Source organism: Octopus bimaculoides, chromosome 24 (genome assembly GCF_046866305.1).
Source record: "Octopus bimaculoides isolate indiv1 chromosome 24, ASM4686630v1, whole genome shotgun sequence".
Taxonomy (NCBI): Eukaryota; Metazoa; Mollusca; class Cephalopoda; order Octopoda; family Octopodidae; genus Octopus; species Octopus bimaculoides.
The window spans coordinates 21557767-21577463 of NC_142951.1; the positions used below are offsets into that span (position 1 = coordinate 21557767).

At 31.4% G+C, this 19697-nt stretch overlaps 1 protein-coding gene across 4 annotated transcripts in view; it reads right to left on the minus strand.

Annotated features, from left to right (window-relative positions):
* LOC106875175 (uncharacterized) overlaps nucleotides 1-19697 on the minus strand; it is a 55844-nt gene that overhangs the window by 2432 nt on the left and 33715 nt on the right. For all 4 annotated transcript variants that reach the window (XM_014923207.3, XM_014923209.3, XM_052976563.2 and 1 more), the window contains 4 exons: nucleotides 8844-8920; nucleotides 8675-8716; nucleotides 4581-4634; nucleotides 1-3103 (listed from right to left, as the gene is read on the minus strand). The exon at nucleotides 1-3103 is cut by the window's left edge and continues 2432 nt beyond it. In XM_014923207.3, the coding sequence (XP_014778693.1) occupies nucleotides 3024-3103; nucleotides 4581-4634; nucleotides 8675-8716; nucleotides 8844-8920 (253 nt within the window). In that variant the 3' untranslated portion in view covers nucleotides 1-3023. The remainder of the gene's footprint in view (nucleotides 3104-4580; nucleotides 4635-8674; nucleotides 8717-8843; nucleotides 8921-19697) is intronic.

Here is a 19697-nt window from a genome sequence, read left to right on the forward strand (position 1 = left end):
AGCCTTATATATTATGTTTTACTTATATCATAAGCCTTATATATTCTAGATGTCAGTTACTTTACAATATTATGTTACTCAGAGTTTTAAAGTTATCCTTATTTATGGAAATGCAACTCTGAGAAATGGAAATGGTGTAAACTGGGACCGTAATCTTATAAATCAAATAAAAGTACTGAGTGCTACTTTAATGTGTTTGGCTTTTGCTTTTTCCATGTATGTAATCTCTCTTATACACTATATATATATATATATATATATAATAATATTATTAGGGACAAAATCCAAAATTACAGGTAAAAAACTCAATTAAAATCAATTTATAAAAAATTTTAACGTTCTTTTTTAACGTAGTATTTTCGCGCGAACTCTTGCTTAAAACGCTATAGCTATTAGATAACGTCTTAGTTTTTCAGTTTGAATTACGGAAAAATTTGGATAAGTACTGTTTTCACTTTGCTAAAGATTTTCTACTATTTGAAAATAATATGTATTCTTGTTTTTATACTATTCATTTGGTTCTTTATAGATTATTTTAATAGATAACTTATTTAACACTATATTATTTAGGAGTTATAGTTTCATTTCAACATAATATTAGAACTTCGATTGGAATAGTGTTGATATATTTTCGATTATTTTTGATTAATATTACTTGATTAATTATTAATCTTTATAGTTTATAATATCGTTAAAGTTTTTTTTTTTTTTTTTTTAAATCAAAACTTTGTATATATATATAAAGTTTAACCTTTTATTCTTAATAATTTTTTCTTTCCTAATTTTTTCATTCATAATTTTTTCCATTCATAATTTTTTCATTCATATTTTTTATTATTACGTTTGTAGAAATAAATAATCTTGTATTTTTCTATTATTCAATTGATCTTTAATCATAATTAAATAAACGTCTTTAGCTTTAAATAGTATAGCTTTAACTATTACACCGGTTAAATATGTACTAATTTTATCTTCATTATTATTTTAAACTTAAACTTCGTTCAACTTGTATTTAAAACAATGATAATTTAAAACAATGATAATTTAGGTAAGATGTTTTTTGTATATAATATACATGTTATTATTATGGATGAAGGGATGATTATTGAATGGTTATTATTTTGATATTATGATATTTTTTAAATAATTTTTCTATCTTTATATAATAAGTATATCATATTAATTCATTTGGTACTTATTGTTGGTTGAGATATATATCTAATTATTGTTCTACTTACGATCTGACGAGTAGCTATATTTTTGAATAGAACTTATTTTAGATAATTTCAATTGATTTTAATCGATTTAAATTTCTTTTCTATTTGAAAATTGGTTATGAAACACGTGTAATCTTTTTATTATATTTATCTTATGATATTTACTTTAATTTATATTATACTCATTTATTGTGCTTTTAATTATTAATTTTTCTATATGTGATAGTGGATTTTCATCGATGAGTTCTTGAAAATTGGTTATTTTCCCTAAAACTATATATATATATATATATATATATATATATATATCATTTAACATCCGCTTTCCATGCTAGCATGGGTTATATATATGTATCATCTGAAGGTTTTGAGTTTAATCCCCACTAAAGGTAACATTTAAATAACATCAGGAGGACACCTAGGAGTCACTACCTAGGTGGGCCTGGGTAGTCAGGAACTAACAGGTTGAAACACTTGTCTGATGGGAGTTCTTCTGAAGATTTCTCCTACTGTCTGCTTTCCCTGTAGCTTACTATCACTCACTCAATCAATCAATGTATATGTATGTATGTATGTATGTATGTATGTATGTATGTATGTATGTATATGTGTATGTTTGTGTGTGCATGTGTGTATATATAATGTATATATGTGTGTGTGTGTATGTATACACACACACACACACACATTGTATTACGAAGCTGAAAAATCCCATGTTACAACTATTAGATTCTCATTCATTCCTGATGCTCAGGTACTTGGGAAAATGGTATGTGAAATTATTTGTTATAACTTGTATATTTTCATCTTTGAAATAAGCAGGGTAATCTATTTCTTAAGCACTTTTTTTTCGTTTCTGGAAACATAAACAGTTTCTGAGTCATCATCATCATCATCATCATCATCATCATCATCATCATCATCATCATCATCACCATCATTTTTACAACTGCTTTCCATGCTAGTATGAAACATACATATATACACATTTATGTTTATCTGTGCATGTGTGTGTGTGTGTGTGTGTGTATGTATGTGTGTGTGTGTGAGGGAGAGAGTCTAAATATCACATATTGATTTCAAACAACCAGTTATAAATTATAAAGTGTTGTCATGTGATCTACTGGTACTCTTAAAACTGGTAGTTGCCAGTATTTCATTGATCCACACAACACAGTCATATCGATGGTAACCATGGCGTCCTGTGATGTTTGCAGGGAAGTCTTTGTGTGTTTGTGTATGTGGCAAATGTATGTGTATGTATGCATGTATGTATGGGCATTTTGGAATATAATTACATGTTTGTTTAAGTATGTTATTACACTTGTCTGGATATATCATTATCTCTGTACCTTGGATGGTGGTGGTTGTGTTGGGCATAGATCTGTTTCTTGACAAAGGGTATTGGTACCTTGGGTATGTGTTTGAGTGTTTTGAGTAGAGTTCAATCAATGTATACTGTAAATATTTGGTACCTTGTTAAAAGCAGTTGTTGCTTTGCAGTAGCATCAGTGTATACTCTCTGTTTAACTATGTACATTAGTATGATCTTTGGAATAGTTCCTTGCTAAGTATATCAGAACAGGTGTAGATGTAGTCAGTATTGCCAATTAAGGTTTCAATCTGTATCTTGGTTTAATCAGGACTGCCCTTGTAAATGGGTTAACTTGGGTAAGTGTATTGACCACATTGGTACTCTCGGTATATCCAGTTGATGGCCACCACACTTGATAAATCACAACAAAAGTGTCATTCAGAACGCAAAGGTTTATGTTATTTGTTGGTCTGATCCTTTCTGTCTTCTCCTCATTTGAAAATGTGTAAGTTGTATAAGCTGAAGCCCATTCTACCTTGCAATGCACAGTAAATGTACACCACATGGTACACTGAAACAGATGACAAAAAATGATTATATGTTCACAATTTTTATCTATCTACAGTGTGATTCAAAAGTCATCATCCATAAGAACAATTTATTTTTTATAAGAAACAATTTTTTTTTATTTAACCATTTCTTATAAAAAAAAAAATTAATACTACATATATATATATATATATATATATATATACTTTGGGTATGGTAGATGAGTTCAGCAAAAATTTAGATTCAGATGAATATGGTACTTAAGTTGAGGCACCAGAAGTTAGTACGGTATTATCCATACAATTTCAAAGTAAGGTGATTAAAATCAAAATAAGCAACAAGGATATCCAGAGGTAATGCAGTCCGATCGTTTCATGCAACTCCATTTAATTGAACAATGCAATCATTACATCAATTTAAAATGCAGAGCAATCTTCAGCTGCACAAAGACATAGAATTTAATTAAATTAAAACAGATGGACACATTAGTATAATTTTACTTAAAATCTCCAAGAAGTTAAGGAGATAGACAAAGAACATGCTGTCGATGCCTCTTTTTATCATCTATTATAATTCCATTCACATCTATGATTCATTATAAGAAGAATATAAATCAACCCCATTACTTGACTAATCCTCCTCATCATCATCATTATCAGCAGCATCACTTAACGTTCATTTTCCATGCTGGTATAGGTTGGACTGTTTGACTGGAGCTGGTAAGCTGCATCAGATCCAGTCTGTTTTGGCTTGATTTCTACAGCTGGATGCCCTTCCTAATGCCAAACACTTTACAGTATGTGCTGGGTGCTTTTTATGTGTCACTGACATGGGTGACCTTTACATGTTACTGGCACAGGTGCCTTTTACATGTCAACGGCATGGATGTCTTTCATGTGTCACCAGCACTGGCCACGACCATGATTTCACTTAGCTTGATATGTCTTCTCAAGCACAGCAAATCGCCAGAAGTCTCAGTCACTTGTCATTGCCTGTGTGAGACACTTATCAAATCTGAAATGAACAGCAAAGTTGACCTCAACAGGGTTTGAAATCAGAAGGTAAAAGATTGTGACCAAATACCATAAGCCATATTGTATGAACACTAGAGCTTCACAATTAAATCGATTCAAATATGAATTATGTTTCTGTAAAAATAGTCTAGTAAAGGACCTCCCTCACAACACCAGTCATTATTTTTTTCCTTTACTCTTTCAAATTCAATAATCTATAATTGGATGGTTGGAATGGTTTGTGTTCTGAAACAATTGTTCTTTACATTTGGTTAGATTTCCCTAACTTTCTACCACCAACCACTGAACTATGATGCAGGGAGTTAGTGGGACCTGTTTTTGTAGTTGGATGTGATCCCTTCTTGCTGAAGTATGGGAGTGGTGGGATTTGCTTTCACAGCTGGATCAAAGTCCCTTCTTACTCTTCAAACGAATTATATAACTTAAGCTCTGATGAAGGATGGAATTTTATCGAACAAGACTTACCTCCAGGAATAAAGCATATAAGTCCAGCAATGAACAATACAACACTGTGTGATGCTGCAGAAGGAAAGAAATTAAACATCATTTATTGAGGCATTGTATTAAATAAAAACATGTTTTGTGTTGTTTTATTTGTAGCAAGTTAGAAAATTTTTTTTAATAAAAGCGAGTTGTAGTTTGCTTGAAGCATTGTAGTACAGATGTAAAATAATAAATGAAATGAGAAACAAGGTAAGCATATCCCAGTGCATCTCCCTCACTATCCTCTTGGGCAACGCCTTTTCCATTTTGTCTGCTGGTGCTATGAGGAATTGTGAGAGGTAAGATTCTCCATTAAAAGATAAAAGTTATCTACATATTTGTTTATCTCTCATGTCATATAAATATATATATATGGCATATACACACATGAATATACATATGTATGAATATATAAGCACACACATACACGCACATATATCTATAAAGAGATATTTAAAGAAAAGAGGAAAGCTTCTAAAAAAGCAGAAAGTTTATAAAACCTTTATATTAAGAAACAAACTCCTAACCACACAGATATGTCTGCACATGAGGTTTCACACACACACAAACACAGATGTGACAGCAATAACAGTGCCAAACAGTGTTTAGGCATAAGTGAACTTTAAGTTAGTTAAAATATGTTTGTGACATATTGTGAATTTGCCTTTAGAAGTTGAAATATGTCACAGACATATTTTAACTAACCTAAAGTTCACATATCTCGCTCTCTATGTATGTATGTGTATATATATATATATATATATATATATATATATATATATATATATATATATAAATAATATATAAATATATGCATATATCCATACATATATGTACATACCTACATCTATATGTATACATACATGCATACATGGGTACAGGACATCAAGAAAAAACGTTAAATACAATGAGAAACGAAAACAGAAAATGAACTTTTTTCGAACAACAAAAAGAACAAACAGAGAAACGAGACATAAAGTGTATATATATATATATATATATATATATATATATATATATATATATATATATGTGTGTACATATGTATATGAGTGTGTGTGTGTAGGGGTTTGTTTACACAAAATTTCACCCACAAGGAATTGGTTATTTTGAGGCTATTGTAGAACAAACTTGTCCAAAGAATAAGTACTGAGGGATCAAACTGGACGTAAGCTGGTGATGAAGTGAAGTTAACCACACAGTCAGCCTTTGCCAGGAATGTAACTTTGAGCATATTATAGTTATTATAGTTTGCCTTATGGAGTCCTTTTGTAAGAGTTTTATTCTTCAGCTACAAGCCTGGAGGAATGTGTGTCTACTAGGAAGTCTTTTAATTACTGTGTGTGTGTGTGTGTGTTTGTGTGTCTTAGGCATGTTGATGCAAACTGGAAAAATAGAACTCAAAATATGAGTATATGTATATTTTTATTAATATTTAGCTGAAGCAACAAACTGGTCCAAGGGCCGAGAATTCTGATTGCTTCATAATTACCAACACATGAAACTCTTGGTACATGAGTCACTCTGTTACTTCTGCTAAATACATACATACACACAAACATATATATATATATATATATACATATTTGGAAATGGATGCACAGCGTTCAATTAAATAATAATATAAATAATATATACATACATACATACATACATGCATACATATATGGGTACAGGACATCACCAACTGTGTAAACAACATGAAGTACAAAAACAAATGAGTTAAATATGCAAACAAGAGAAACAAATGGAAAACAGGATAAGTAACATAAAGACCGACCCTTCATCATTTGTCGGCTGTCTATCTACTCCTAATTTCGAGCATTCAATGACAATATGAGTTGTCGAAGACAGTTGCTCCCATAAATTCCAAAATAAAATTTTGGATTTCTGGAGGGTCAAAGTTGGGAACAAAAACAGGACAGTAGAGACATACAAGGAAGCTGAAAAAATAACAAACATGAAGGGTCATAATGAGAGGAAAATAATGAATGCTGGGAGAAATATCTTCTTTGAAAAGAGAAAAGATAGAAGAGAGAGAGAGAGAGAAGACATCCAGTCCTTAGAATGATGTGCAAGAAAAGAAAGATGATAACGTGTGTGCAATGAGAGAGAGAAAAACAGAAAGAAAGAGACAGAGAGAGGGAGAGACAAACAGAAAATGGTGAACGGAAGAAAAGGGTATTAGAGTAGAATGGGAATGCTCGAAATGAGGAGTAGATAGACAACCAGCAACTGATGAATGGTCATTCTTTCTGTTACTTGTCCTATTTTCAATTTTTTCTCTTGTTGTTTGCATATTTAACTTGTTTGTTTTCGTACTTCATGTTGTTTACACAGTTGGTGATGTCCTGTACCCATATATGCATACATATATATACATACATATATACATATATATATATAAATATACATATAAATATACATATATATATATATATATATATATATATATATATATATATATATATATATGTATATATATATATATATGTATATATAGATATATATATGTATATATATATATATATATGTATATATATATATATATATATATATATATATATATATATATATATATGTATATATATATATATATATATATATATATATATATATATATATATATATATGTATATATATATATATATATGTATATATATATATATATATATATATATATATATATATATATATATATATATATATATATATATATATATATAACAATGGGACAGAAACGGAATAGAGGGCATTAAAACATTTGGACAGATAGACAACACAAAGGCTGACAAGAGAAACAACAATTAGAAGGACAGGCAAAAAAAAGACGGGTCATTCTTGGCTTTCTTTCATCAGTCAAGTACCAGAAGTTACGACCATTTCGGACAGTTAGACTCGAGATGGTTCAATCTGGTTGTCCCCAAAAAATGTCTAAGCTAAGAGCATTAGACCGCTTTGTAAGAAAGCTAGTGAATGTGTACAGCAACAAAGACAAAAAAAAAACAAACAAAAAAAAACGGAGAACATGGTACACAATTATGAATACAACAAGAAATAACAACAGGCGTCTTTCGACTGAGAACGGTTCAAATTGAGCTGGCGTGTATGAAGTGAAAACCTAAAGGCAGGAACATGAGAGATGGACACAAGACGTGTTGGCAGTCAGGCCAAGAAAAAAAGATCATGCATGACCGGACACTGGTCACGTGGAAGGAGGAGAGATGGGTAGGGGACAGCGGGATTGAGGATTAGAAAAAAAGTCAGAAACAAAGGGAAACGTACAAGGGAGATAGACAAGTGGGAAATAGTGGGAGTTAAAGAAAGAGAGGGCCAAAAATGTGAGAGAGGGGGAGCAAGAGAAAGGAAGAAAAATGAGAGGGGGAATAAAAGATAGAGTAAGTAAGAGTCGTACAAAACTTAGATACATACCTACTATAAGGTGAGATATATATATGTATAAATATATATATATGTATATAAATGTATGTACACATCCTTTTGTTGTTTACACCACCTGTCCTCGTCTGTTGTTGTTTTTTTTGTAAATTCTCCCACTCATAAGTGTCAATGACAAAATAAGTGCTCAATACTACATTGGTGGATATAATTTCCTTATTTGTGAATTAAGGCTACCATTGGTTCCATGTTGAGAAAAGTAGGAAAATATCCAAGTGTCTTCACAATTTTTCCAACATGGAGGAAAACACCTTTCTGCATGTGATCAGCTTGAAAAATTGTTTAGACACTAGGATATTTTCCTACTTTACTTAATATGAAACCAATATACTCTATAAAGTGGTTGGCACTAGGAAGGGCATCCAGCCATAGAAACCATGTGAAAACAGACACTAGAGCTTGCTGCAGTCCTGTCATTTGCCATCTCCTACCAAACCATCCAACCCAAGCCAGCATGGAAAACGGAAGTTAAATGATGATGATGAATGATATGTGTGTGTGTGTGTATGTGTGTGTGTGTGTGTGTGTGTGTGTGTGTGTGTATGTGTGTGTGTAGTGACTGGATGAAGGAAGGTGGGTGATACCAATGAGATCTTGTTCAAAATGTGTGGGCTTACCTTTTATTGATATGGCTACAGATAAACCTGCCAGGAGGAGTGCTGAAACAGAAATAAAACATGTCAAAATATACCAGTGAGTTGTATTAACAATTTACTATAATAACACAACAATGATGTCTCTACTCAACAGGATCTCATGCTTACACTTAACAAGATTCTCACTCACCAGATCCAATTAGTGTCAAAGCTATGGATCCAAGGACAACTTTCCAGTTTTCACGAATTTTGGGATGTTTATACCAACTGAAATATAAAATTGGATTGAGTTTGTTTTTGCAGCTCAATATTAATAATACTCATTTTAAGCAGCTTAATCATTCCTAAAATGTCATATTGCTTTACATAGAATTACACTGTGAAACAAAATTTTTATTTATTTTTTGCTGAGCAAGTGTTACTTCCTATTTGCTTTTATCTAGAAATCAAAGGAAATGACTACTATTCCCTTCAAACATTGTATTTGTGATCTAGACATCAATGTTTTGAAACTGACCTGTTTTCCATTACATTTCAAACAGATTCAGCACTGAGTTGCTGAAGCAGAAATAGCATTATAGCAAATATTTTGCTCAGTACTACAGATTTGCTTGTCACTTGCTTGTCCTTAACCACTTGAGCATGTCTCTTAGTGGCTGACAATATGTGCATCTTTGAGGAGTAGTGGGGGAGCATCATAGCCATGTGTTGAGAGGGATTCTTTGGGGTTTAAATAAATGTAACAAAAGCAAAGTTTGAAGGAAATGTTAGCCATTTTTTAGTACTTTTTGAGAGTAAACAAGTGTGAAATAATGGTTGCTACCCAAAGACAAAAACCATGTTAAATAGTGTTATTATATTCCCATTTGTAATTAATTAAAAGTAAAACAGTATTATCATTATAGTCCCAGTAAAGATTTGCTTTGTGTAATGATTCTTTGTGTAATGATTCTTTGTGTAATTACATTTAATGATTTCACTACAGATACATACACAAGCTTTTATATGTTTTTTCCCAGGTGCAAATAAGGGATTTCTGGCTGCATTTTTATGTTGCATTATCCATTGGGATAATTTAGAATCAGTATCCTTTTTATTTCATCTTGCCATCGTCCTCTGGCATCAATTTCTTTGGATAGCACTTGAAATTCAACCAGCATTTATATAGTGGTGGAACTACTGGTAATTGTTACTTAAGGGAAGGGAATTGCTTCTAAGTTTATTTTCCTTATACTAAGAAATCATTATCAAAGAGTGAAAAGAGCATACATATATTTCCATATAATTCTTTTATTTTTTTCATGCAATAAGACACTTGAAGTCTCTGGTAGCCATGGACAGTACTATTTTGTCCTCTTTCTGGACTCTTCAGCACAGCATAACTCCAGATTTTAAGATTAGTTAATCTAAATTCACTTTAAAATTTCCTTATTTTTTCTTCCTCTAACAGATGAGAAAAGAGGGGAGAAAAAACATTTTACATGTTTTTGAAATTATTATTATTATTATAAGCATATTCACTGTAAATATACAAATGAAAATTTTTTATATCAATTCTTATTTTAAATCAATGATCTTATATTGAAAATTAGTTTTCATTTCAAGAATTTGTATAAGCACCATGAAATTAAAAAAAAGTAAAATTATAATTATTTAGAGCAGATATACTATTGAAAAACAGCTAAATTATGGTATTCATCTCAAGAAAGCTTCTACTATAGATGTACAGTGTTAAAAAATACAGAAATACATCAGTAGCAGGCAAAAATCAGGTAGCAGCAGGCATTGCTTCTTTGAGCAAATATCTAGGGTACCAGATGATAACTGAAAGAAACAGAAATACATATTTAACAATGCTACTGCCATTACTGGATGATTTTCATATCCTACTTATATATTTTTGAGTTTTTTAACATTATGTCTATAAGAGATGCTTTATTGAGACGTATACTACAGTTTAGTAAACTTTCAACAGTACATCTGTTTTAAGTATGATATACAGATTGCTATATATATATATATATATATATATATATATATATATATATATATATATATTATATATACATATATATATATATATATATATATATATATATATATATATATATATACATGTACATACATACACACATGCATATATACATACATACATATATATATATACATATATATATATATATATATATATATATATATATATACATATATATATATATATATATATATATATATATATATATATATATATATATATATATATATACACACATACAAGCACATACATACACACACACACATATATAGAGTGAATTATCAGTTTTGTATGAATATATATATATGCATGTATATAAATATGTGTGTGTATATATATCTTTTATCTTTTACTAGTTTCATTCATGGGACCATGCTTGAAGGATGTAATCAAACAAGTCAACCCTAACACATATTTTTAAGTCTAGTACTTATTCTACCATTATCCGTGCATCTATCTTACAAAACTGTGCATCTATTAAATAACCTACAATATTTACTTGATGGTAGGAAATGCTTTAGGACATGAAAAACTTTCCCAATATATTTGTGACTACCAGGTCCCTGTATAGAATATTATACCATGTAACCTGTCTTAACCTTTTAGTGTTCAAATTACTCTATCAAATGTAATGCTTATTTATTTACATTGTTTCTTCAATTAATCATGCATTATCTCATAGCTTAGAGATTTTGATATGTAACTGTTTATTTTTAGAATTGTTGAGTTGGTGTGAGAGCCTGGGTCTGGCTAGTTTAAACATGAAACTGGTAGAATATTTTGAAGGATATGGCTGGTTTAAATGCTAAGGGTTAGGTAAGCTTTCTAGGATTAATATTATAGCTGATATTGCCCTACACAGCCCTATGTATATTGTTATTAGTAATGTTGTGAGGAGAAGCACATTCAATTTCTGGGTCTGAGTTATTTATAATTTTTAGCCTTATTTTTTATACGCTTTGTTCTTTTCGTTATTCCTATTACTTTCCTATTAATATTATTACTATTATTATTATTATTATTATTATTATTATTATTATTATTATTATTATCTTTTGCCTCCTACATCTGTTTTTTGCTTTGTCAATTCTATGTAGTTTTCTTTCATCCATATCTATAAATACTATTATTATTATTATTTTGGCTTGGCTCAGGTTTGGTCTTATTCCTGGTAGGATTTATGCAGGTAGCGGGTTACTACCTGTAACCTTAGGATATCCACAAGTTTTCAGCAGTCTTTCAAGTGCTTAGAACTCTCCTGATAATCCTTGCTGCCCCTAAGAGACAAACTTTCTGTAAGAGCACTGCCAGGCATTCTATTCCAATCTCCTTCAGCCATTTGTCTATATCTTAGCTTACTGTTCCCAACACACCAGTTATTATAGGCATGACCTTTACTGTTGTTATGTTCCAAATTCTTCCTATTTCAAATTTTAAGGGATAGTATTTTTTGGGTTTTTCATCCTCTTTTTTTTATGATCCTGGAATCAAACGGGCATGATGGGTTGATCAGTAAGCAACTTTGCTTTTCCTTATCTATAATTGTTATTTCTGGTCCATTATGTTCTAACTTCTTGTCTGTTTGAATAAGAAAGTCCCACAAAATCATACATTTCTCTGACTCCAATACTCTTTCAACTCAGAGATTGCACCATGTGTTTCCAGCTTCAAATCCCTATTTCTGACATAGCTTCAAATCCCTATTTCTGACATATTCTTCCTATGCCTACTTGGGGCATTCTTCCACAATGTGTGCCACTGTCTTGTTCAACTTCCACAGGTTCTACATTTTTCTGACACATTCTCTCCATCTATATTTTCTTTCATGTTGTTTGTTTATATTGCTTGATTTTGGGCTGCTACAATTAGGCACTTATTATTATTATTATTATTATTATTATTATTATTATTATTAAAATTATTATCCTTATTCTAATTAAGGCCGTGACCTGACAAAATCGTGAGCATGCTGGGCAATATGCTTAGCTGTATTTCGCTCATCTTTATGTTCTGAGTTCAAATTCTGCCGAGGTCAACTTTGCCTTTCATCCTTTTGTGGTCGATGAAATAAGTATAAGTTGTACACTGGAGTCGATGTAATTGACTATCCCCTTCCCCAAAAATTTCAGGCCTAGTGCCTATAGTAGAAAGGATTATTATTATTATTATTATTATTATTATTATTATTATTATTATTATTACTGTTATTATTATTATCATCATAAAAATCATTATTGTTAGTTTTGTTATGATCCATACACTGCTCCTTTGTTCTAATGCTCCAATTCACACTAAGTTTTCTCCCTTAGTTCCCATTGCTGTGCAGACCCCGCCCCATTTCATTATAACTATTACTTGGAGTTTTTCCATTGTTGCTTACTGTTCTTCCTACATTGCTTTCTTATTATCAATAATAATTTCTTATTATTCATCCTATTAAAGTATGCCTAAGAATTTTTATTTTTATTGTTACCATAAGCCTTATCATTATTTATTCATTCCATTATTTCTATATCTTTATGTCACTTCTTAAATCTCCCCATTTGGAATATACTGAATTTTCTCCTCACAATCAGTCTCCAGCTAAAGCCTAATTGTAGTAGTAGTTAAATTTGTGTATTCAACCACCAGAAATTTGGCTGAAATTATAGTGGCACACCATGCTAGCAAATTAAGACAGTTTGTTGAAATGAATTTAGCAAACCCATGTAATAATAATAATAATAATAATAATAATAATAATAAGAAGAAGAAGAAGAAGAAGAAGAAGAAGAAGAAGAAGCAGAAGAAGAAGAAGAAGAAGAAGGAGGAGGAGGAGGTGGTGGAGGAGGAGGAGGAGGAGAAGCAGAAGAAGAAGGCAAAGAAGAAGAAGAAGAAGAAGAAAAAGAAGAAGAAAGAAAAGAAGAAGAAGAAGAAGAAGAAGAAAGCAAAGAAGAAGAAGAATAAGAAAGTAAAGAAGAAGAAGAAGAAGAAACTAAAGGTATATATAATGAATCAGAGATATCCAGTTCAGGTAGGGATAGCTTGTGCATGTCAAATGTTTCATATCTCAATATAAAGGATGTTCTTAGTACTACACCTAATACTGAAAATAGATGGAATGTGAACCTTTCAGATAGAGAATCACTCAATGATAGGCTTAACCAATTGTGTAATTTTAGAAATAATCTAAACTGTTGAATAACCAGTACCTAAGAAAAAGCATAATCTATAAATGCTCAGTAACAACAGGGGAAAATATTTACTGTTATATAGGTGCTTGTGCAACTAAATTCAAATCAAGATTATAAATATGTGTCTTCATTTAAATATTAAAAAAAATGAGAACGTCACTCCTTTAAGTAAAATTATCTACAGCCTAAAAGCAAAGAACATAAGGGATGATATTAAATGGTTTACGATATGCAACATGCTATTGTATAATGGAGAGAAACTAAAGTGCAGCTTGTGCTTTGAGGAGAAACTGCTTATCCTTACACTTAACTCTAACATATTAAAAAAAAAGAATAATTACTGTTATACTGCACACATTTATTTAGAAGAACTTTTAAAACCTTCCCTAATAAACATAATACTGATAAATCAACTATATACTATTATAGGTTGGATCTGCCTTTTCTTGGTCCAGTGTATTTAGCATAGCTAGTATAATTTAGTATATACAGTTATATTTATATAATTTCTAAGTATCTTAATTATTTTTTTATTAGTTTTTAATTATATCTAAAAAGTTTTTTAAGTACTTTAATCATTTAGTTATCTTTAGAAATATTTTTTTAATTATTAATTAATTCTAGTTATATTTTTTTAAATAAAATTGTTTAATTCTTTATTTTTTAATTTTTAGAATAATTTTAAAATAATTTTAAAATAATTTTTACATCCTCTTTTTAGGATTAACATACTTATACCATACTACATCATCTAATAAGTGACAAGAATTAATTAGAGTCTCCAATCTTTGATTTAATATAGTCTCTATCATTTGGAATTTTGTATTTTATATTTTTTTAAATTGCTTTATTTGATCTTTCTTATCCAATTCTGGAATGTAATTGTTTGACTTTGCAATGGATTCCACAAGGGAAAAGACGATGTGGCTGACCAAAGGAAATGTGACAGAGAACAATAATAAAAGATCTTAAAAGCAGAAGGTTAACAATGGAACAAGCCATCAAGGATGCTTTTCAGTGTTAGAAGGTGCGATGATCTTGTCACCTCAAGTGCTACAAGGCACAGTGAGAACTGAATCAATGAATTATCCCTAAAATATAGTCTTCTAGCATGTAATGGAATATTTTTTACACTAAGAGTTGCTGAAGTATGGAACAAACTGCTGGCATCAGTTGTTAGTTGTCGAAGCACTGCATCCTTCAAAACTTCCATGCTCCCTGAAATTCGCCAACACTACACCTGATTTTCTCCTCTCCATGCACACGCAAGCATGTATCTGACTCATACACTGTTCACTTTCCAGACATTTGTACAATACTGCATATGCTTTATATGCACTTTTGACAAGTTGTAGTGCACCTGAGCACTGTATACAATAATTTCATTATTATTTTATTCTCCTTAGTGAATACCACCTTTCTAATTTTCTTACTTTAGAATTCTCATTAATTCAGCTTGTCTTCACCTATTCATTATATATATATATATATATATATATATAATTAAAGGTATCTAAAAGATACCGTCATGCTAGATATAGCAGTCAAAACTTGACTCTAAAACCACATCAATTTTAATAATAATTATTACCTTTGAGGTTTTTATTCCCATGCTAACCACTTGATATGATCAGTATTTTAAATAACGATCTTATCCTTATTTATATAAATTTATATATATATATATATATCTATAGCAAGAGAGAGAGAGAGAGATTACAGACCAAATTACAATTCTATCATGACCTAAATCTACTAAATAGATTTATTTCAACATACACTACCATCTCTTTGTATATTGAATGGTCAGTTAAAATATGGATGTGTGAGGCACTATTTGTGTTCATCTAACTGCCTGGTGTGCTAATACACAATGCTTTAAATTGCAAGTTTATTTTGATCTGATAAGTAAGAGTCCTAAGTAGGTGCATGTGTGGATGTGTGCCTTGCCAAAATCTCATTTACTTATAGCAAGTGGTTTGGGAGATTGAAAAAAATAGTAATTCATTGAATGGTAAATACTTGTATAACTGGGCATGGTAAGAGCCTACTGCCTGTTGGTTAGCTTTTGCACAAACTTTTTTCTTTACAGGTGTTGAAGACAGTCCCCCAGCTACCTACCCACTCTTCTATCAAGTCTACAGACAAAAGTTTTGATTAACAGGAAAACAAATAAGACTTTACTCTCTTCAGGAAAATGGCCCTGTTAAATACATAGAAAAGGTGCAGGTAGAAATTCTATATGGGGTGCCCAGTGTAAATGATGGGCACACAGGAGATGCAGTGCAAATGATGGGCACAGAGGAAATGCAGTGCAATCACAGGCAAGTTGACAGAGAAAGTAGAATTTGTTTGTGACAAATGCACTGGAGCAATAAACTCCAAGAACACATATGTAATTTATTTTTTTTTATATATACTCAAGTTCTCTAGCAGTGGTAGATAACTTCAGCTATCTAGGTGACCTAAGTAGCCATGGAGAAGGATAATAGTATCGTAGCCAGAGTAAAAACTGGGTGGAGAAAGTTCAGAGAACTATTACCAACTATTGGTAACAAAAGGTTTCTCTCTCTCTCTCTCAGGGTGGAAAGTAGACTGTATGGTGCTTATGTATGAACGTTAATGTTATATGGTATTGAGACAATGTTCCCTGAATGTAGAGGACTTGCAAAGACTAGAAAGAAACGAAGCAAGAATGTACTGCTAGATGTGCAATGTCAGTGTACATTAAAAGATGGAGAACAAATATGCTGAGAGTAAAAATTAGGCATAAGAAGAATGAAATGTAGTGAGCAAGACTGCATTGGTATGGACATATGATGTGTATGGATGAGTATAGCTGAGTAAAGAAGTGCCATTTGCTTAATGTGGATGGAACTTGTTAAACAGGGAGACCCAAGAAGACATGGGGTGAATTAGTGTAGGATGATCTTTGGATGTTGAGCCTCACAGAGGAGATGACAAAGGACTAAGACAATTGGCAATATGCAGTGCTCAAGATAACTTTTCAATCACTACTTAACTGAGATCCTAAAATCAATGTGTTTATGTGTATACACCCAACAGGGTCCCACACCCAATTTGTCCGTCAAGCCACCTCAACCCTTCATCTCCCTATTGCTCATCCCATCATTCTTATAACTACATTAATATGAAGCTGTAATTAAACTACCCTTGTTCACCATTTACTACATATACCTCAACCCGTACATCTAACCAGCTCTCACTGTCCTCTCAAACACTTGCAAAATTTACCCATCGACCCTTCTTGATCTTCTGACCCCTCCCTCTCATCTATTCATTCTCTTTCTGTACCTTGAGGGTATGTTCTATCACCCCACCACCACCATCTTTATCTCTTTTTCCATCTCCACCCCAATTACTCCCTCCTGCCCTTATATAATGTAGGTGAACAGCAACACACCTGTTATTGTTCCTCTCGTATACTTTAAACTCTCAACACCTAACATAAAACTATCTCCATTGCTACTATACTCTCACTCAGTCGAGTAGTCTTGTGAGTTAAATAGTAACTTGTGATGGCAATAGGTAGAGTATCCAGCAATAGAAACGGTGTCAAAGTAGACAATGGAGGTTGGAGTAATGTAATCCTATGACTTGTCAGATCCTGTCCAATCACCCAATATCATGAAAGAAAGACATTAGAATTACACCCCCGACAAACTCCCCACCCACAATTATTTTCAGGATCCAATAAAATTGAGGTAGTTTAATAACAAACACATCAAGGCAGAGTCAAGGACAGCATACCTGTGTATCAATAGTGTGTACAGACACTCATGTATTTACTAAAGCCTATACACACCTGAAACAACTGTAATGAATCTCATCACATTTGTATTATGTGTGTATATATATATATAAAATGCCACGCATGCATTCCCAAGTAAGTTATATATATATATATATATATATATATATATATATATATATATATATATATATGTATGTATTTATGAATGTGTATATATGTATGTATGAATGTGTATATATATATATATATATATATATATATATATACTTGACAATTGTAAGCACCTGTGTATGCCAGCTCGTGGTTGAGGTGAAAGAATAAATCGTAAATGCAAAAAATAAAGACAAAAACACAAAGGATTCTGCGGTACACATGTTTCAAGCTTTTATATCAGTGTATAATTGACAATACAAAGCTATCTTCAGCCGCAAAAGTATTTCTCTCCCAAGAAATTATATCACATCGGCGTTAAAGGAGGAAGAAAGGTGCGATATAAGAGGTGGAACCTCACCTCTTATATCGCACCTTTCTTCCTCCTTTAACGCCGATGTGATATAATTTCTTGGGAGAGAAATACTTTTGCGGCTGAAGATAGCTTTGTATTGTCAATTATACACTGATATAAAAGCTTGAAACATGTGTACCGCAGAATCCTTTGTGTTTTTGTCTTTATTTTTTGCATTTACGATTTATATATATATATATATATATATATATATATATATATATATATATATATATATATATATGTGTATATATATATATATATGTATGAATGTGTGTGTACATATATATATATATATATGTATAATTTCAAATTAAGTAAGTAATTAAACACTTTAATCTCGAAACGTGTCTGTGGCTAACCGGAGTCATGTTGATTTATTGTTTTTCTCTTTGCCTACGTAAAAAAAGTGTGTTACTGTCATGAAGATTCTTACAGTAGTAGAAAAGGAATTTTTAACTCTTATTTCTAAATTTGGTATATGTGGTGAAGCAATTAGCTGACCCCTAATTATAATTATGTTCATAATTATAGAATATTTATATATATGCATATATATATACATATATATTACAACAACTGTAATTGTTACAACAACCACTAAAACAACTACGACAACTATAACAAAATGTACAAAAACAAACTACAACAGCTAACAAGATAAAGACCAACATGATCAACATTCATGAAACAAAACAATAAAAGAAAAAACAATAAAACAAGAATAAAAGTAAGAAAAGAACAGAAAACCTCTACATACCCACACACACTTTTTTAATATATGAAATCAAAAAACACCGTCTCTAAAATAAGAGGTAGATGCAAAAATACATCGAGTTGTGTCATGCATATAAAAGCAGTACTCCAGTATGGCCTTATAAACATGGTGACTGTGGAAAAAAAAAATTAAACTTAAGAATTAGAGATTGATGTACGTATATGTGTGATGAGTAGGTGTGTGTGTGTGTGTGTGTGTGTGTGTGTGTGTGTGTGAAATCGTTGTTTGCATTGTGTCCAGTGAGATCTGAAACAATGGTTTGCATATTTATTCTTAATGCGTTGTTCCAGCAGGTTCAAATGCAAACGTGCTAGTCACCGTTGTGTATGTCACAGAAGAAGACCTTCTCGCTTTCATGGTGACTGTGTGTTCATTGGCACAAGGGATCCTGTGCTAATGAAGTATTATTGTCAGCTGGAAGCATGGCATAAAATTTTACAGAAAATGCATGCACCATTGGTCAATCATAATGGCTTGGTGCTCTGACATGATAATGCAAGACCACATATTGCCAAAGTCACATTTATGATGACTGTGTGTTCATTAGCACAAGGGATTCGGGGACACAGGTGTCCAAGAATTTCAGTGTCCTGTCAGCTAGAAGTACATAGGAACACATCAGAAATAGTCTCTCTTACATGTGTGTGTGTAGGTGTGTATATGTGACAATGTGTCTGTATTATATGTGTGTGTGTGTAAGTAAGTGTATGTATGCACATGTGTGTGTGTGTGTGTGTGTTTGTGTAGTGGTATGTGCACGTATGCATTATGTATGTAT